We start from the raw sequence: 22,023 nt of genomic DNA, 5'->3' as shown, positions 1-22,023 counted from the left end.
TAATTGAGAAAGTACTGAAAGCCTGGCTGCATTGTAATCAAAAGAAAATTACAGAGGTTTAACAAGATGTCAGGCAAGTGCTTTACAGAAAAAGATAGACAGGTTTGAATAGGTTTCTGCAGCAGCTGGCTAGGCCTGATGTTTGACTAATGTACACGGCATCTCTCATATGGTCAATAAATTATGCCCTGGAAATAAGACACATGATTAAGAAGTTCCTCTTGAGATAGAAGGGAAAAAAGTGTAGAAAGTGTGTAGTATGCATTTATTGACAGCAAGAAGTTTCTCATTACTAAAGAACTGGAAACAAGTGCATGCTACTTTTTGTGATAGGATATTCTGTTAATAGTGACATGATATAAACAACTATTTATGGACCAGAGCTTAAAATAATAAACATATTACTGATAATAGGAACTTGCTTTCTAAGTTTTAATGTTCTACTTTGTTTCTTACATTATAGAGATAGCATAAAATAAGTTAATGTTTTTATAAGATTATTTTAAAAAGTTATTTTTAATTTGCTGTACTACGTTAGTTTAAATATAAAGCATCATATATATATATAAGGTTTCAAGAGCCAGTAAACTATAAGTGTTGATAAAACTTCAGTGTGATCACCTAGTAGATTTCAAATGATAGCATTATTTTACCAACAGAATTTTAGTTGTTTAAACTAATTACAATTAATGAAGGAAACTTTAAGCTCCATTATTTTTTTAACCTAGTAGATTTAACAGTTTGAAGGTAATGATGGAAATCAAAACTAACCTTTTAGAATAATTTTTTTGTATTTTTTTAAATTGGAGTTTGATTTGCCAACATATAGCATAACAACACCCAGTGCTCATCCCGTCAAGTGCCCCCCTCAGTGCCCGTCACCCAGTCACCCCATCCCCTGCCCACCTCCTCTTCCACTACTCCTTGTTCATTTCCCAGAATTAGGAGTTTCTCATGGTTTGTCACTCTGTCTGATATTTCCCACTCATTTTCTCTCCTTTCCCCTATAATCCCTTTCACTATTTTTTATATTCCCCAAATGAATGAGACCATATGATGTTTGTTCTTCTCCGATTGACTTACAGAATAATTTATTTTTAAATTTCTACTTTAAAATGTGTAATTGTAGTTCCTTTTACACCCTCTGTTAAGCGTCCATGCAATAGGTAGGGTTGGTTTCAAATTAGGCATGATTTGATCTAACCTGTTATCTTGATAAGAGATTGCATTATAAGCAATTGAAGCCTGACGAAGAAGCTTCAGATGTTTCCTTACTAACACAGCACAAGCATGCCAAGTTTATCTTCTGTTTGGATCTAATCAGGCATGCTCAAAAATCTCTCAAGCAAGAATGGCTGCTGGGTGCAAAGATGTCACAGTATTTATTTTCCTGCAAGATGTAGAGTGGGTGACTTTAAATTTTCTATTGTCCTAATTATATATAATTGTCAGATTTTTATTGATGCTTCGAATTTGATTATTTATAGGGTATGAATTTATGTAAAAAATTGTTTCTGTATTGTTTCGTAGTAACATATACTTGGTGTAGACACTGAAACTTCATTTAAAATTGCCCCTCAGTTTCTGTTGGATGATAAATGGTGAAAAATACTTAAAATGTGTTCTCAAATATTTCACTGAGTAGACTTAACACAATTAGAGTCACACCGAAAAATCTATAGTAAAGCCTAAACTACCATTCCTTAGCCAACAATATGAATAAACTAGGATAAATAAAGGGATGTGTTCGTTCTGCAACCTACTGGTGTTTTCACTAATTCTCATGTTGCTAGGTTTTTGGGGTAGTTGATGGGGGAGGGGCTTTGTGTTGTGTGTGTGCATATACACATTCACGCGTGTGCCTGTATGTGAGTGCAACTGTGTGTTTGAGATTAATACACTCATCTTTTTTCCATAGTGCCTACCACAGCTGTGACAATAACTTCTTCAGCTGAGCTGTTCAAAACCACAGTATCAACCACAAGCAGTACTTCACAGAAAGGCCCTATGAGCACAACTGTAGCTGGATCACAGGAAGGAAGCAAAGGGACAAAACCACCTCCAGCAGTTTCTACAACCAAAATTCCTCCTGTAACAAATATTTTTCCCCTGCCAGAGAGATTCTGCGAAGCATTAGACGCGAGGGGGATAAAGTGGCCTCAGACACAAAGGGGAATGATGGTTGAACGACCATGTCCCAAGGGAACCAGAGGTAGTTCTTGTAAAATGCCAAACGTATATTTTTAAATTTACTATGAGTAAGTTCTGAATTACACTGAAGTGATCTTGAGGAAAGAGAGCCATTTACGATAGCTGATTTTGTTACTGTTTTTGTTAACTTTGGTAATGCAGCATTTGGAGGCAACCTAAAGGCTCATGAACTGAGAACGTTATTTAAGATCAGGCCGTGAATTACTACCTCTCTCTATTAAAGACCTAGGTCAAGCCTGACGTTTTTTGCCCATAGACTCCAGCAAGGCTTCCTTACAGCTGCCTTTCTCATTACAAGTATCATTTTGGATGAGTCCCAAGAAAATCAAGGGCTTTTTGTTTGTTTGCTGTAAATGTCTGATATTTCGACTTTATATTTACTGTTTATAATCTGCATTATACCCTACTTTTTTGTCAGTTATTGTCAACCACTTCCATTAGCGTTTATTCAAAATTTAACGTGCAGTGTAGTATCATTGTAGCTGATTTCCCGAATGCATGCAGAAAAATGGTTTCAATTTCACTGTTGTTTTCTACATCTGTTGTAGGAACTGCCTCCTATCTCTGCATGGTTTCTACTGGAACATGGAACCCTAAGGGCCCCGATCTTAGCAACTGTACCTCACACTGGGTAAATCAGCTGGCTCAGAAGGTTGGTTGGAACCTTTTAATATGATACACATTGGTGATTAAGGGCTTTAACGTCTAACATAAATAATTTAGCTTTGTATGTTAAAACCAGCTTCAATGCTCTTTGTTCAGTATAAAAATAAAAAGCTATGCATAGTTTTGTCTGTAAACTGTTTATTTAAGTTACATATGTTTTGGGGCATGCTGTTTTCTATGTTAAGCTTTTTAATGAGTAGATACTTGCTTAATTTCATTCATATTTAGTTTGTTCTTTTCTTTTGATGTTTGTAAGACAAATAGTCCACCGGCCTAATAAATCAAATATCATTAAGTTTGCAACTGAATCCGCAGAATGCAAGCAGATGTTTATATCACAGATGATTATGATAGAATAAGTAAAAACTACTTTAAAAGGCATTAATAACTTTAATATTACAATGCGATGCAATGACATTTTAGTTTCTCCTTCCTCATCTACCTTTCTGAAATGCAAGCAAGCAGTAGATAATAACTCCCAGTATCATACTGATTACATCCTGATTTAAATTTCTGGATCATTGGAATAAATAAATAAGATTTTTAAACAGCAATTTAAAATGGTGACAGTGAAATGAGAAAGCTATCTGAAAAACTTTAAAAAGGATTTCTCGTTTATTTCTTTTTTCTTTCATTTCTCTTAAATGTCTGGTGAAGAATTTCTTTTGTATGTTGAGGATCTAAGAACCTTTAATCATCTGAAATGAAGAGAAAGTTATTGGTCTCAATTTGTTGCAGATTTTGACATATTTGCAAATATTTCTCTCACCACAACAAAGATACTCAAGAAAAGAACAAAAAGCCACAAACAGAGCAAGGAATCATACTGAGATAATATAAATTGTCATTTCAGATCAGAAGTGGAGAAAACGCTGCTAGTCTTGCCAATGAACTGGCTAAACATACCAAAGGGCCGGTGTTTGCTGGGGATGTGAGTTCTTCAGTGAGATTGATGGAGCAGTTGGTGGACATTCTTGATGCACAGCTGCAGGAACTGAAACCTAGTGAAAAGGATTCCGCTGGACGGAGTTATAACAAGGTAGGTAGGAATTTCCTGTTATTTAATCAGACATTTTGTATGGCAGCTCAAGATTCCTCTGGCATTGGACTGCCAAACCTCTGGCCCCCTTGACATATTCTTAGGAACAGAATTTCTAATTTGGTTAATTTCCTAAGGAAGAATTATAGCTGAGAAACGAACAACATAAGGGGAAAAAAAAAGTTGAAATCTGTAAGGGAGATTTTAGTTGGTGGCAATCATTGCCTGACTGTGGTCAGTTCTCCCACTTAAGAATGCATTAACTGCACTTGGTGGGATTATGTGTTATGCATCTCATACTCTGTACACTAATACATGCAACTCTTACGGTTGTACTAAAATTGTGACGCATAGAAAAATATTAGCCACTGTAATACTGTTTTCAATTGCAGATTTTTGGAGAAGGTCAAGTTTCCCTCTCTAGGAGGATAGTGTATTTATGCTATTAATTTTTCCTAATATGACCAAAATTTGGTAGTTATTTTAACCATACTTTAAATAAGCATATGAGATTCATATTAAGCAAAAATCTCTGGCTAATACGGTGTTCTGAGGTTAAAAAAGCAGACATTTTTGTCTCTTTTAACCACATATTTTGTCTCTGGTTTTATTGTGATACTTTGGATTAGTACACTTAAGAAAATGCAGCTATGAACTTAATAAAGATGCAGTTTTGGCAGTCCCTGTAAACTCAAAAAAAAAAAAAAAAAAATTCCAGAGGACTACCATGCATAATAAACTGAGATCAGGAACACCAGCCTAGGTTTTGAGGATTTCTTTTTTCCTCATTTTCAACAGATAAAATCTAACCTCTGATTTTCTTTTCTTTTACTAAAAAGCTCCAAAAACGAGAGAAGACATGCAGGGCTTACCTTAAGGTATCTCTCCTGTGCTGTCACCCTGCTTTCTCCCTTCTTCAGCTACCTGCCACGCTTTATCATCTTGCTGCATGATCCAATGTATTTCAGTCTTTGATAATTATATAATGTGCCCCATATCAGCTGTACAAATGTTGGCTCTTCTCAGGTATATTACTCTCAGAATAAGCAAATAATTTACCTTTATAATTTTTGCTGTTTTTTCATTCATCCAAACATTACAAGAATTTTAATGAAATATCCTCTGAATTGGAAAGTAATCATATAGTCTCTTTGTTTCCTGTTGTCATCTCTGTGGATTAAAAACAACTTGAGTAAAACAGCTATGATATATTCTTGGCAGTTTATCATATCAAAGACTGTATAGTCATAATGTATGTGCATGAAAAAGTCACTGCTTTCTTATCTCTGTGGTGTACTCTTAAATAAAATAGGCTTTGTCTTGAAAATTTTAGGAGTCATTTCTAGAATCAAGTTGATATGGGGATGGGTTACTAGAAATGAATTATAAATAATGTGACAGTGTTATCAGTATATGTGCTATGTTGGTTTTTATCAGGCTAATAGAAACAGAAAGCCACTGTTTGGCTCAGAATCCTTGCTCACTCTAGCCAGTTTTTCTCCCTGGTATATCCAAGTAATAGGAAACATGCTGAGGCCGACAGTGGAACTATGTCATGCTAGTTCTGTGTGATAGATCAAAATAATAATACTGGATTGTGTTTCGTTTTATTGTGTGCATTTTAGACGTTTCTTTTGGGAGGGTAGTTTTTTTTTTTTTTCTAATTGTCCTCATCTGGGGACTGTATCCTTAGTAAATCAAACGTTAAAGAACTAACACAGATACATATGACAACAAAACAAAAGAAGCTTATAGTTTTGTAGAAGAGAGGTTACTCAAAACCCATGACTCCCAGTTTTGCTTGGCAAGATCTAGAAATAAAAAAGAACGGCAAGTCACTAGTTCTTAATAGACATTGTTGGACCTGAGAACTTTACAAGAATAGATGGTGGGAAAGTCTGTTTTTAGGTAGTAATATTCTGAATGTCCTTTTTAGCCTGTTTAATGGGGGCAAAGAAATAACTGCTGAAGTATATAGAATTTGTCATATTGAAATTTTCATTTCACCTTTAAGGTATTAGTGAATGTGTGAAATGTAATAATTGGTATGTTGCCCAGGACATATATCTCAGTGGGAAAAGAATAGCTTTTTTCCTTTGGCAGGGAGAGACTACTTAAGGCATATGATTAGGCTAATGATCGTTTCTGATTCCACTAGAAAAGTACAAATGGTAATAAATAAGGAGTGTTTCAAATTAATAAAAAGCATGTCATCAGAGAATTATGTGTATATGTTGTAAGTTTCAGCATGACCTTAATTTCTGACCAGTGTCATTTTCAGTATCTCTCAAATGAGCCTCTCTGCTCAGATAAGACTAATAAAACTCCTTAAATTACAAATCAGAAGCTGACTTACACTATGCAAATGAAGCGAGTTCCCACTTTGTGACAGAGGATTCATTTGTAACTTAGATTAGAGGCTCCAGTCTGTATTTCTTGGTGACTAATGAATCTGGCCTCAGCAGACCAATTTCTGTTCCACTCTAGTTAATGGCTGCAGCAGTATCACTGTGAGCATTTTGACTATTCTATCTCCCATTAGAGAGGGAAAAAAGCCTTTAACGCCACTTGGAAGTATCTTCCACCTGCCAGGAAGGTCGTGGTGGCTCACAAGGCAGACAGAACGAGGATATTAAGATGGATTAAGCTAATTAATCTTACTCTGACAGTAGCTTCAAACAACTTTTCCCCCTGCTTATTTCAATATCATACCTCACACTAGCAATTTTTGTTGTTGTTCTTTGCACAGTGTATGTTCTTTTCCCTCAGTGATTACCAATAGATCAAAACAATTTATACATGGTCTTAATGACATATTATGACTAGGTAAATGGGATAGAGTAAATAAACTTAGTGACTTCATCTGTCCAAGCCGTAGTCAGTGAATAGATATTGTAAGTATCAGTACAAAAGCCTGCTTTCAATTGCTTAACTGACTAGGTTATATTTTTTAATTTAATGTTACTTTGCCTCGTAATAAACTAAGCCTACAAATATGAACATGCACAACTTGGACGTTTGTGAAGATTTTATTCTACTTAAATTATTTCATTAAAAATTTTCATTAAATTGTTAGTGTAGGTTTCAATGTTTTGATCTCTTGATTCTTTTACAAATAAATCATTGTTTAAGAACTAAGATATACTCTCAAGTGTTTTCTAGCTGGACAGGGAATTGGAAGAGCGAAATATTCACAGATAATATATAAACTTTGAAATCATCTTGGCTTATTCCCAGTGGTATAAGCAGGCAATGTTATAAGGCACAATTTTAGTTATTATTCTAGTTCAGGTTCCATAAAACAGTATGGTTTAACTTTAAAGCATAAATATCAGCCTATTCCAGAGACATCAGTGTTTTCTATCTAGAACATTTAAATCCTGAGGTTATAAGTAGGAGTGACCGTGCATCCATGTTAAGAGCTGACATTGGTTGTACTTCTCTTTGCAAAGGAGATATTGTTAGATAAGTATAAACAAGTCATCTCTTCACATTTAATACCCTTTATAATCAAATAGCAGTCTACTAATCTTTAGTTTTATTTTGAAATGGTAGGATATGTTTCAAGTTGGCCAGATATATATTGTTCAGGTGTTCTTCCAACTTGAAGTAAGAGTATCATTTATCATGACAGATAAATATTACAATTGTTACTAGTCAGTGATTGAAAATCACCTTGGTACTAGAAGCAGTCAAAACTAATGGTAGTTTTCTAATGGATGCAGGCAATTGTGGACACAGTGGACAATCTTCTGAGGCCTGAAGCTCTGGAATCATGGAAACACATGAATTCTTCTGAACAGGCGCATACAGCAACAATGTTGCTTGATACATTGGAAGAAGGAGCTTTTGTCCTGGCTGACAATCTTGTAGAACCAACCAGGGTCTCAATGCCTACAGAAAATATTGGTAAGTGAACATATTGTCAGGTTTAATTATGATTTAGAAGATACATGTTTAAGAGAATGAAGCTTCCCTTCTGAATCTGTTATTTCCCAGAGCCAACTTCTCTTTTGTCAAATTATTATTGATCACACTTCATAAAATTAATGCGAAAGCCGAATCTGTCTATATCTTTTAAAAGTTGGTTTTATGTAAGTTTTTTTTTTTTTCCAACTGAAAAATCATTAAAGAAAAGAGGCTTAGAGTACTTAAATGCCAGAATATGGATTGCGTAAGTAATGAAAGTGCTTGCTATGGAACTGTGGTAAATGCTTTTCCATTTTATATAATATGTTCCTAATGAATTTAAATTACTTTCTGGAATGTGTTCTCCCAGTCAAATATTTTAGGCACACAGAATTTGAGCCAAATGTTTATACTCAACACAACTGCTTTCAGGTGAAAATGTGGTCAGCAAACTACATCTCCTATAGTGCAGACTATACATGCTTCATAGATTGCAAAATAGCTGCAGATAGTTTTGAAGCACAATTTAGAATTTAAATGCTGGCCATGAGAAGTTATAATTCACTTTTGATGATATTTGAAAAAATACAGTAAGTACAGTAAAATTATATTCATTTAGGCTTGACTGATGTAGAATTGTTGGTTATTCAGAGAAGTTGAACTCAGATGAGATTTGTAGTATGTCTTAGTAAAGTAAAAAAGTTTCCCAAGCATTAATGTTTAAAAAAAATAGATAAAAGCCAGAAGGGAACACAGACAACTCTTTCACCAAAATCCTGCATTGGTGCAACAGATACTGAATGAGATGTTGCTCTGTGGGATGCCATATCTAATTGCCTAATTATGCCTGCTTAAATCATGGGACTTTGTATTTTAAAATGCACAAAAGAAAGGTGTATAGTAGAATCAGTTTATAACTGAATTGAAAACTTTTAAGTTTATAAATTTAAAAACTTGTAAGTTTATTTTAAATGACTGAATTTTTAGGAAGAAATAAAGTATTATTAAAATCATGTTTTTATGTACTGTGAGCTTTGGGGATGATAAATACCAAAATAACTCCAAATTAAATGAAGTCAAGTTATGTAATTTGGCTGGCCATGATCTGGGATTCAGGTCATAGGGAAAATGATGCTCTATCAGAGCTTTGGTAGTAAGGCAAAAATGAATAAAGCTCCCTGATTCTGTATAAAGCTTTCATTATTTTTAGTTAATTTATTTGTTAGTTACTCTCACAAAATTCCTAGGATTGTGCTTTGAACAATTCTTCTTAAATTTTCCCAGCAGTGTACCTGTAAGAATAAGAGTGTAAACCTAATCATCTTAAGACTGTGCCAGTTATCTGAAGTGGCATGTTATGACCTACATTTGTTTAAGATCTTCCAATGGCTATTAAAAAAGACACACCTAATATCTCCCTCTTATACCCTCTTAAAGTGTGCAAGAATATTTGATGGGCCAGGGTGACATGCTATATGACAGCTTCACATATACAGGACACACTATTATTAGCTATCTGAGATATTTCTTTGCCAGTTTGAGACAGTCTGAAAATGTAAATGTCCAGGAATATATTTTTTCTAATACCTGTTTTTCAGAATTCTAAACGATTAATCTTCATGCTATATACTTTTTAAATTTTCACTAAAAAAAGATGGAGCGCCTGGCTAGGTGATCTAACAAGCTTTAAAGAGCTTGTTGTTACTTTTGATCTCAGGATTGTGAGTTTGAGCTCCATGATGAGTGTAGAGATTACTTAAAAAACTAAAAAAAAAAAAAAAAAAAAAATCTTTAAAAATTTTAAAAAATTAAAAAAGAATATTGTGGGTAAAGATTCTTATAGAATATAGTACACATTTTACTATCTTCTCAAAAATAATGTCCTTACCTTACCATATGCATGTAGATTACCCAAGAATAATCAGTATGAAAGGTATTTTACATTTTCTAGCATAGTTATGCCCTTTTTGTTTGTTTGTTTCTGAAATACAAAGAATTTTGTGGCAAATATCATCCACGATTTAGGATGAGGAAAGAATTTACCTTTTTACCTAGGACTTGTAGCTTTTTTTTTTTTTTTTTTTTTTTTTTGACACGAGAACTAAAATAGCCTATTATTCCTTTATATCCTCACTTTCCTGAAGCTCTTACCTAAATTCAGGGCATGGCCACAATATCTTAGGTTATTAAGACAATTTGATTTACACCTCAGTGTTTTATTTATTTATTTATTTATTTATTTGTTTATTTATTTATTTATTTATTTATTTGACAGAGAGAGCACAAGCAAGGGGAGCAGGAGAGGGAGGAGCAGACTCCCCACTGAGCAGGGAGCCAAATGTGGGGCTCATTCCTAGGACTCTGGGGATCATGACCTGAGCCGAAGGCAGATGCTTAACCAAATGAACCCCACCCATGAACCCCTGATTATAGCCTTTTTAAGTTAACTTGAAGATATAATTTATATACAATACATTGAGCTATTTAAGTGTACAGTTGATGAGTTTTGACAAACGCATACACCAAGAGCATGATCATCATTCTGTTACCTCAGAAGGGCCCTTTATTCTCTTGCAGTAGATCTTCTCGTAGCCCCCAGCTGTCCACCGATCTGTTCTCTGTTATAGTAATTTAGTCTTGCCTTTTCTGGACCTTTAGTTGAATGGCATCATACACTGTGTGCTCTTTTTGATCTTGCATGCTCCTGAGATTCATCTGTGTTGGTGGGAGCATCTGTAGTTTAATCCTTTTTGTTGCTGAGTAGTATTCCATTATAAGGAAACACCACTGTTTGTATTTTCATTAGGCATTTACATCGTCCCCACTTTTTCACTGTTACTTGTTTTTTTAAAAGATTTTATTTATTTGACAGAGAGGGAGAGAGAGCACAAGCAGGGGGAGCAGCAGGCAGAGGGAGAGACAGAAGCAGACACCCTACTGAGTAGGGAGCCCGACATGGGGCTTGATACCAGGACCCAAGGATAATAACCTTGAGCCAAAGGCAGACACTTAACTGGCTGACCTACCAAGGCTCCCCTTTCACTATTATTTGTAAAGCTGTCATTTTCCCAAGTGGCTGTATTATTACAGTTAGGAAACTGCTGTGAAACCTCCAGTTACTGCACATCCTCAACTAATATCTAGGATTGTCAGTCCTTTTAATTTCAGCCATTTGAGTGGTTTGTAGTGGCATCTCATTTTGGTTCTATTTTGCATTTGTATAATCACTAAGTTGTTTCTTGCTGATAACGTGTCAACTCTTATAGGCTTATGGGCCATTCATGTTTCTTTTTGAGAAGTGTCCATATATTTTGCCCATTTTTAATTGGGCTGTTTTCTTTTTATAATAATGAGTTATGAAGATTCTTAGTATATTCCTTATAAAAGTCTTTTGCTGGATAAATGTACTGTGAATCCTTTTCCTCAGTGTGTCTTTTCTTTATTTTTATTTTTTTAAAGATAGATTTATTTATTTATTTATTTATTTGTTTGTTTGTTTGTTTATTTATGATAGACACACACACACACAGAGAGAGAGGCAGACACAGGAGGAGGGAGAAGCAGGCTCCATCCCGGGAGCCCGATGCGGAACTCGATCCCATGCTCTAGGATCATGCCCTGGGCCAAAGGCAGGCGCTAAACTGCTGAGCCACCCAAGGATCCCCTTTATTTTTTTTTTCTTAATGATATCTTAAAAGGAGTGGAAGTTTTTCATGTTGATAAAAGATTACTCACCTTCAACATCTAGTTACTCCTATTTCACTCACCATTGTTTTTTTTTTTTGAGATTTTATTTATTTATTCATGAGACACACACACACACACACACACACACACACACAGAGGCAGAGACACAAGCAGAGGGAGAAGCAGGCTCCATGTAGGGAGCCGGACGTGGGACTCGATTCCGGGTCTCCAGGATCATGCCTTGGGCTGAAGGCAGCACTAAACCGCTGAGCCACCCGGGCTGCCCTCACCATTGTATTTTTAAGCAATTTTAGCATCATATTATTACCGTAGATACTTTAATATGCATTCCATGCTTTTAAAAAAAACACATGTCATTTTCACACTTTTAAAAATTAACTAAAATAGATTGAAAAGATAACAAAAGTATGTTTACAGTTATTTCATTTTTGTAAATTTGTTAAGCTTTGTTAATTTGTTTTGATCAGGATACAAAGAAGTCCATGTGGTACATTTGATACATTGCTTGAGTCATTTCTATCTTTTTAAAAAACTTTTTCCTTTTTTTTTTTTTTTTTGAAGAAATTGAGCAGATGGTTTGTACTGTGGAATTTCCCACATTCTGGATTTCTGGATTTGGCTTTTTATTTCCCCCGCTATATCATTTTACATGATTGATATATACTGTAATTGGATCTAGAGGTTTGATCAGGTCAGGTTTAAGTGTGTTTGTTTTGTTTTCTCCCAAGAACTTTCTATTGCATCCTATAAAAGAGGCACATGTTAGATTGTCTTTCTTTGTGATCTTATGATTGATTAGGTGGTTTAGGTATTATCAGCCTAATCCATCCATTATAATATTCCCTATCATTTATTTTCCTAGTGGGCTTAGCAGCCAAAATGATTGTCAATTTAGGCTTAAATATATTGTGGTAACAGAACCTCCAAAGTTACAGAAGCTCACAACAGCAAAGGTTTATACTGCTTCAAGCTGCGTCACCATTGAGGCTTGGCTTTGGCTGTGCAAACTGTCATCTTTAATTCACTCCATATTGTTTGTACCCGGGATCATAGTTTTTCCTATATGTTATCTTTTCTTCCCCTTTCCTCTCATTGCAACCACTAGTCGGTAATGAGTTTGAAAAATACAAGGACAGAAAAATATATTAAAATCCTATCTGCAGCATTGGTTGTGAGCGAGGCTTTCCTATGAATGAAGTGTGTTTAGAGTCAGGAAATCTGTTGAACAAAGCATATATTATTTCAAGCATACAGAATATGTAGGTACAGAGAATATCACAAATACCTGTATTCCAGTCACCCAGCTGAACCACTTCTTAGTATTGTACCATATTTGCTTCACATTTGGGAAAAATAAATAATTACTGATAATGCGTAACCCCTCTGGGTCCCCTCCTTCTTGATCAGATCAAGAAGGGCGTAACCATCATCCATAATTTGTTTGCTAGCGTTAGTGAGCTTTTTTTATTCTAATTTTGCTCTACAAGTACGTATATTTAACAGTTACTTTTTGTGTTTTTAACATTAATGATTATTTTTATTTTTAAGATTTTATTCATTTATTTGAGAGACAGAGCAAGCATAAGCAGGGGGTAGGGGCAGAGGGGGAGGGAGAAGCAGGCCCCCTGCTGAGGATGCAGGACCCAACCCCAAAACCCTAGGGTCATGACCTGAGCTGAAGACAGATGCTTAACTGACTGAGCCACCAGGAGCCCTTAACATTAATGATTTCACACTATCAATGTAGCTGTATAATTGTCTCTTGCCATTATGTTTTTCATACTTACACATGTTAATATGTGCATCGCTAGTTTATTCAATTATTCGAGCTAAGATACATCATAATTATTGATGTGATGACATTGAGCTAAGATACCATCACAATGATAGGTATTTTAGTGGTTTATGCTTTTTTGCCAATAATAAGGAAACAGTGGATGTTTTGGTATGTCCTTGTGCCTGTCTAGGCATACATGGACACACACACCTAGAAATAGAATTTTTGAGTGATTGAGCGTGCCCATTCTCCAACTTTATTAAATACTGCCAAGTTGTTTTCTAATAGTGTTTACCAACTTATATTCTCAGCTGTTAACACCATTATTCTCTCCTCATCAATCTTTTTGCTAAATAACACTTTGTTATTGACATAAATGTTACCATTCTAGTGGGTTTGAATTGATCACATTATTGTTTTAATTTGCAGTTCTCATATTACTTCATGTCTTTATTGGGTATTTTAGATTTCTCTCTTGTGAATTTGTTCTTCACTTTTACCGATGCATCTATTTCTCTGTAGTTAATGCATTTGGATGCTCTTTGTAGGCTATATAGTTTGAAAACATTTTTTCTTTTTATGCCTTCTCTTTTTTACTTTGTTTATGGTGTCTTTTGTTTTACAGAATAATGAAGTCAAATTTATCAGTCTATTCTCTTAGGGTAGTTGCTTTTGGTATCTTGATTAAGAAATACTTTCCTTTTTGCTGTCCTTAAGAAAATTTGCTCTACTTTGCAGTTATCCTGTAACTTTAGAAATGATAAAACTTTGCCTTTTTACAATTATGTTTTAGTTTATCTGGAAATGATTTTCGTTTATGGTTATGAAGGAAGAAACTAGTTTGGTTTTTGTGTTCTGGGGTTGTTGTTGTTGTTGTTTTGATAATATAGATAATATATTGTTTCAGTACTTTTAGTTCATAATTCATTCCTTTCCCCGGTGCTTTGTAATGATATCTTTATGTTTCTGTACATGTTAGAAGTGTGTTATCCATTGCTTCTTTTGTTTTGTTTTAATAGTATTAATATCTGATGATTTCTTTCATTTCTCCTCCTGGAGGAATTACCTGGTTTTGGCATGTCTTTTCCATCTGAATTTAAAACTCAGTTGCCAAGTTCCACAAACTCAAAAAATCCTTTTCCCCCCAAAAACGTCTTGTTGGAGTTTTTATTAGAATTAGACAGAAGAGAGGGAAGCAAACCATTAAGACTATGGAGAACAAACTGGAGGGTTGCTGGAGGAGCAGTGGGTGGAGGATGGATTAACTGGATGATGGGTATTACAGAGGGCACTTGTGATGAGCACTGGATGTTGTATGTAAGTGATGAATCACTCCTGAAACCAATATTACACTGTATGTTAATAAACTGGAATTTAAATAAAATTTTGAAAAAATAAAATCTATTTAAAAAGAAGATTTAGGCTGAGTTTATAGATCGATTTTGAAAGAAGTGTCACAGATTTATTTGCCTGTTGAAGTCTCCCAAATAAGATCTTGTATAATTCTCCATTTGTTGTGAGGCCTTCTAATAAAATTCTGTATTTTCCCCATTAATATCTCGTACTTTTAAAAATCAGGCTCATTTTTAGATAACTTGCAATATTTGTTTTTATTGTAAATAGTATCTTTTTAAAATTACATATTCTAATTGTTGCTCAGTGTCGAGGATCACAGTTGATTTTGCTGATTGCACCCTTGCTAAATTCTTTTACTTCAAATCATGTATAGAATCGCTCTCAAAATTACTATGTAGTTAATTATATCTTCTGTGAATGATAACAATTTGCTTTTTTTCTTGTCTTTACACCTTTTCTCTTTCTTTTTTTTCTTTAAAGATTTTGTGTATTTGACAAAGAGAGTGAACGAGAGAGCATGAGTGGGGGGAGGGACAAATGGAGAAGCAGACTCCCCACTGAGCAGCGAGCCAGATGTGAGGCTCCATCCCAGGACCCTGAGATTATGACCTGAGCCAAAGGCAGACACTTAACCAACTGAGCCACTCAGGCACCTCTACACCTTTTTTCTTGAATTACTGCATTAGCTAGGTCTTTTAATATAATTCTAATAAATAAAATCCCTAGTAGGAATCATCCTGACCTTAAAAAGAATGCTTCTTGAGTTTTTCACCATTGTTTGCCTGTAGGTTTAGATAGATAAACTTTATCTGATTACAAAACCTTTACCTGGGCAAGGATTCTTTCTTTTATTTTATTATTTTGTGAAGTATTTTTTTTAATTGAATGGGTGTTGGAATTTGTTGAATTCTTTTGGTTAACAATGTTTTGTCTTTATTTCTTAATTTGGTAAATTACATTAGTATATTTTCTAATGCCCTTTTGAGTTACACTCACTTTTTTCAAGATATTATACTTAAAGTGTGTATAATTTATTAAATATTTTTTATCCTTTTAATAAAAGAATACCCTGTCATTTCTTCCCTTGTGCTGTTTTATGCATCAAGATTATACAAGTCTTATGAAATGAGTTGAAAAGCACTCTCTATTCTAGAGCAGTTTTTTTCAAGATTCAGTATATATTTGGCTATTGGCTTTTTTTTTTTCTTTTAAGATTTTATTTATACATGAGAGACACACAGAGAGAGGTAGAGACATAGGCAGAGGGAGGAAGCAGGCTGCCTGTGGGGAACCCAATACGGGACTCAATCCCAGGATCCTGAGTCACACCTGGAGCCAAAGGCAGATGCTCAATCACTGAGCCAGCCAGGCATCCCAGCTTATTTTCTTTAATGGTCATAAACTATTAAGGCTTTAATTTATATTAGTCAGTTTTTTTTTTTGTTTTGTTTTGGGGAAGTTTTTCTTTCTGTCTGTTTTTAAGTTTATTCATTTGTTGTTATAAATTTATTAAGATTAAATTGATGATTCTCTACAAAGGTCTGTATTAACGATTCTTTTAAAATTCAGATTATTAATTTTTTGGCTATGGACGTGATTTTTAAACATATATGTTGAATGAAGTTAACATTTGATAAGTAAATATTTGTTGAATGAAATTAACTCTTTGGGGGCACATGGATGGCTCAGTCAGTTAAGTAGTTAAGCGTCTGCATTTGGCTCAGGTCATGATCTCAGGGTCCTGGGATCCAGCCCTGCATGGGGCTCCCTGCTCAGTAGGGAGTCTGCTTCTCCCTCTCCTTCTGCCCTTACCGGCCTAATGCTCTTTCTCTCTCTCTCAAATAAACAAAATCTTTAAAAAGAAATTACCTGTTTGTACATGTATGCCTGTATTTGAAACTTTTCATGAAAACTCAAAAGATTTCAGTCTTTCACCCTGTCTTCTGTCTTGCTTTAACAAAAATTAATAATTGGGGGAGGGGGGATGAAAATTTAATAATTGAGAGTCTCTTTCAGTGTAAAAAGAGTGAGACATACATTAAGTTATATTTTTCTCTCTTCTTCCTCCACTTTTCCTCCTTCCAAAGCATGGAATCTGATATGAAGAGAGGAGATCACCTTAGCCACCTGCTTAATCCTTCCTAAGCAAAGACCAATAAAATAAATGTTTTAACCAGCTTCTGCAGCTTATAGAACTCTAAGATTTATATAACTTATTATAAACCTGTATTTCAGATGCTTGATGTGTGGTCCAATAGCTTTTAAAATCTTCCGATGTTATTCCATATTTACAACTAAATCTATTTGTACTTTACAGAACAAATTTGTGAAAGATTAAAAAGAATAAATTATTATCCAAAAGTTACTGTAATGATTGATATAAGCCCATATTTGTAAAAAGAGGGTGGGTGAATTCATCATATCCCTGTATATGTACAAACATATATACATATATTTGTCTAGGTATAGAAATAGCTATACAAGAATATACACCAGTAGAGTGAAATTCAGAGAAAAATGTACAGACTGTATTTATTGAATTATTTTAAAAGTATTTGTTACTTTAAAAAAAAGTATTTGTTACTTTTAAAAATTCTAATTATATGAAACTAATGAGTTTTGTATGTAATTCCTCTCATTTCAACAATAAAATGACATATTCTGATTACTAGTATAAAATAATTGACTTTGGTAGAAACAATAATACTTTTCCATTCTTTTTTAAAATTAGATGAATATTGATGGAAAGTAATACAACTTTATTGGAATTACAATAGACATGTTTATGACTATTACATATATTATATATATATTATATATATGTATGTATATATATATATATATATTTGAAACAAAGTTTAGCAACATTGGTCTTGTTGATTAGGTAAATGTCCTTAGTGTTATGTGTCAACTTGTTTCCCTTTCCGTGAATTTTTGAACTTTGGAGTAAATTACAGTGGTTAGTAAACTTTTACTATAAAGGCCCAAATATTATATATTCTAGGCAACTAGATCACGTGGTCTAGGTTGCAGATACTTAACTGACATTGTGTAGCACCCAAGCAGCCATAGACAATAGGCCTAGGAGCCTTTCATGGATGTATTTTAAAAGTTTATTTACAAAACGAGATGGCAGGCCAGATTTGGCACACAGGGCCTATTTTGTCCTACTGAAATATATAAATATTAATAGTTATTAGTGAGAATTAATGGGAAGTTTTAAATAATGCCAGACATTTTTTCATAAACATGCTACACCAGTCTCACCATATTTAGAAATCAGATAAAACCAAGTATTGTAACAGACTGCTATGCAGTCTCAGTATCAATTAAAATGTATCATATACAAAGAGAGAAATACATACATGCAATCGAGGGATTCAAATTTATACTTCATATTTCATTTTGCCATTGTCAAGGAATATTCAATGAAAAGTTATTTAATGTAAAAAGCCAAAAAAAACATTTGAATATGTTTGTGTATTTTAATGATATAAATGAAACTTTGAAAGTTATGTGTTTTCAATTCGTGCTGTCTTCATATTCATAGGGTTAAACTGTGGAATTAGTTGATTACAAAAGATACAAAACTATGAAAAAATGTTAAGATTATTATATGAAACTATTTTAGAGTAGTCAAGGTTTAAGACCTCCCAGAGTAATTTAGTTTGTTCATGATTTTGTTGAAAGAAACAGTCAAATTTGTAGAGTAGAAAAAGGCAGTGGTTTTCATGCAATTATTATTTGCCTCTTTGTAGTTTAAAGAATGCCCTTTTTTCCTCCCTCTTATTCTTTGCCTCATCCAGTTCTGGAAGTTGCAGTACTCAGTACAGAAGGACAGGTCCAAGACTTTAAATTTCCTCTGGGCATCAAAGGAGCTGGCAGTTCAATCCAACTCTCTGCAAATACTGTCAAGCAGAACAGCAGGAACGGTAAGATGGAGCAGAGTCTTTTAAAATATAGACAGGTTTTTTTGTTTCATTTAAATCTATTAATCCTAAAATGCTGAATATTTGACTCCTAATATAACAATACTGCCTATCATTTAAAAGCAGATTTAAAATAACGCTTTACTCTTTCCCAAGAAACTTAATCTAAATAGAGTCCACAAGGATTTTTTTCCCTTTTATTCTTATTTGAATGTACCTTGTTTATTCTTAAGTATATTTCCTGTAAAGGCATATGATTATTTTTACCTTCCTAGGGCTTGCAAAGTTGGTGTTCATCATTTACCGGAGTTTGGGACAGTTTCTTAGTACAGAAAATGCAACCATAAAACTGGGTGCTGACTTTATTGGTCGGAATAGCACCATTGCAGTGAATTCCCACGTCATTTCAGTTTCAATCAATAAAGAATCCAGCCGAGTATACTTGACAGATCCTGTGCTTTTTACCCTGCCACACATTGATGTAAGTTATATATGCTAATGAAGTAGTGGAAGGTTATAAAACCAGCGAGGAAGGAAAGCAAAACCTGGCATGCTGAGGATGGGGAGAGAGGGAATGAGGAGATGGCAGAGAGGAAAGAAAAGACCTTTACATTTGAATTTCAAATGTTGGACTAGGTCAGAGACATAAGTTTATTTAAGTCTGTGAACATAAAATTAAATGAGCCTGGTTCAGTGATTATTAGAACTTAAGTGTATTCTTAATGAAAGCTAATTCAGTAATCAACAGGAAAATGTAAATGACTGTAATTTGTTTTGGAATGAAAATTAACTCTTACCTTAACAGCAGGATAGCCAAGTATTAACTGTTAGGACTCTGCCTTTTTTAAAAGTGTGGCAGACCTTTTTGTTTTTGTTTTTGTTCTTTTTGATTTTACTGATCGTATGTGACGCAATTGTTATCAAGCATTGGGTTTTTAAAAATGTAGGCTTAAAGAGATGTGGTTCATCTGCCGTGCCTTAGAATGAAGTTGGTAGTTAAATCATACACTGTGTTGGAAGATTGTCTGCAGAATTTTGGTTTCTGTTATAAGCAGAGTGAAAAAGTGCCCAGATAGCCGAGTGGATCTCCAGAATTGGCAAAGAAAAATAAATTTGTGCAGCCATTCTCTTATACCTATTGCAGTTGGTTCACTCTCTTAAAAATCTTGACATCACTAACATGTCACTTAGAGTAAAAATGGGCCCCAGATTGATTTTTAAAAACTTGGTCCTCATAGAATTTTCTCAACAAATTCATGGGTCTAATTTTGTCAGAAAAGAAAAAAAAAATGATTCCAGTGTACCATCAGTATGTAAAATCATAAGATGGAAATTGTAATTGTGTAAAATGGGTCTTTGGTAATTTAGAGTACACTTTAGAGTGTTTCGGACTATAAAACCCCTTTTAAGTTAGATATCTGCCTTGTATAACATAGTCTACAATTTTGCTGATGAAAAACTTTATAGTCCGAAACATGCAAAGTTTAATCTAAATTACCTTTTACACATATTAAACAATTGCTATTGCCATCTTAGAGTGTAAAATCCTAATTTTATCTTGTCATTTTATTTCCCAGCCTGACAATTATTTCAATGCAAACTGCTCCTTCTGGAACTACTCAGAAAGAACTATGATGGGATATTGGTCTACCCAGGGCTGCAAGCTGGTTGACACTAATAAAACTCGTACAACGTGTGCATGCAGCCACCTAACCAATTTTGCAATTCTCATGGCCCACAGGGAAATTGCAGTAAGTATTTGCACTTCTAATTAGTAGCAGAGAAAAACCTCGGAGATTCAAAACAGCTTGTATAATAGTCCCTTCTTTGGGTGCTTCTCGGAATTAAAAAGAAAACAAAGTAGTGTGGATTTCTAATTGTTTCTACACTGTCCATATATTTTAGGAAGTCTTGATACTATATTTATTGTTACTTCTCAAAATCATGTGCTTTACAGACTCATTCTAAGTTTTTCTCCTGTCGGCAGGTGTTTGGCAGAGGCAGTCAGGGGATTTTAAAAATGAATAGCAATAGGTCCTACAAAAGAGAATGAGGCTCTAAGGTTTAACCCATCCTCCCCATCTTGAATGTTTGAATCTTGTTTTACAGCTTTTGTTTTAAGTTTTCTTAACAACTTTGCACACTACTAAAACTGCATATTTTGAAAGGTGAGGATAGCTTCTAGAATGTTTCTTCATATTCCTTTCTGTGGTTAAGAAAATGATAGCCAGAAGATAAAAAATATTTTAAGAAATATAGCATGAAAACTCTCAGATCTATTGTGTATTTGACTTTTAGTATGTAAATAAATGTTAAAACTCAAGGAGAAAATGAAAACTTAAATTTTTTTTTTGTTAGCCAGGAAAGTCATTAAGATGCCACTTATTTTTAATCAAAACTGAGTATCCTTTATTTTATTATTTAAATATTTGTGTTTATGTAGGTAATTATTTCAGCCATTATTTTTAAAATAATTGGACAGTTGCATTATTTTCTAGGTAAAATCTTCCACTTTCAGGGTCATTCTTTGGATATAAAAGTTAATAAGATAATACTGAATCCTGTTACATGATCAAATTTTCTTTTTAGTTTTGGGCCCTGCTTGAACACGTCAGAATATTCACAGAGTTTCGTATTAAAAGATGAGCTACCATATATGAAAGCTATCTTACCTTTAGTTGATGCAGGAATACTAATGTTCCCCATATTATTTTTATTTTCAGTACAAAGATGGAGTTCACGAATTACTCCTTACAGTCATCACCTGGGTGGGAATTGTCATTTCCCTTGTTTGCCTGGCTATATGCATCTTCACCTTCTGCTTCTTCCGTGGTCTGCAGAGTGACCGCAATACTATTCACAAGAACCTTTGTATCAACCTTTTCATTGCAGAATTCATTTTCCTAATAGGCATTGACAAGACGAAATACATGGTAAGCACCCCTTCAGCTTATTGCCCTTGGATCTCTGAAAATTATTATAACAGGTGTGAATCCACACTTGATGCCAATATTGGTATTTGACCTTGTAACTTAATATAGTTGACAGTGGCAATATTGGAGGATAATTTGTAATAAATTAAAAGCGCAATCATTAGGTATTATTACTGTGAGTTAACTCATTTCTCATATCAAGACGCATTTGCATTTTTCTGGGTGGTTATTAAGACATGTCATTTGAGTAGAAGAGTCCTGGGGATACAAAAATGAAAAGATCCTATTTTTATCATTTTCATTTTGCTTACATAGTCATTCTGACCAGTGATCATTTCTTCATCTTCTGAGCATTTGTTCATCATCATGAGGCCTCAGTGTCAGAAACAGTACTTAATAAGTAGTTAATGCTCTACCCTATGTTCATCTGCATCAGAATGAATTTAGGAATGTTCCACCTATGACAGGAAAAGAAAGGAATTAGAGCCAGGGTAT

The 22,023-nt window shown here is 34.2% G+C and overlaps 1 protein-coding gene across 1 annotated transcript in view; it reads left to right on the top strand.

Moving 5' to 3' along the window:
- The window catches only part of ADGRL2 (adhesion G protein-coupled receptor L2), a 619,868-nt gene that overhangs the window by 574,637 nt on the left and 23,208 nt on the right, over positions 1 to 22,023 (top strand). Inside the window, 8 exon segments of the mRNA NM_001190488.1 lie at positions 1,919 to 2,212; positions 2,760 to 2,863; positions 3,731 to 3,916; positions 7,642 to 7,825; positions 18,473 to 18,598; positions 18,871 to 19,076; positions 20,173 to 20,346; positions 21,319 to 21,528. Coding sequence (NP_001177417.1) covers positions 1,919 to 2,212; positions 2,760 to 2,863; positions 3,731 to 3,916; positions 7,642 to 7,825; positions 18,473 to 18,598; positions 18,871 to 19,076; positions 20,173 to 20,346; positions 21,319 to 21,528 — 1,484 coding nt within the window.

This window comes from Canis lupus, chromosome 6 (genome assembly GCF_011100685.1).
Source record: "Canis lupus familiaris isolate Mischka breed German Shepherd chromosome 6, alternate assembly UU_Cfam_GSD_1.0, whole genome shotgun sequence".
In the NCBI taxonomy this organism is placed as follows: Eukaryota; Metazoa; Chordata; class Mammalia; order Carnivora; family Canidae; genus Canis; species Canis lupus.
The sequence above is the reverse complement of the archived record's forward strand: the minus strand, read 5'-3'. Positions and strand labels throughout refer to the sequence as shown.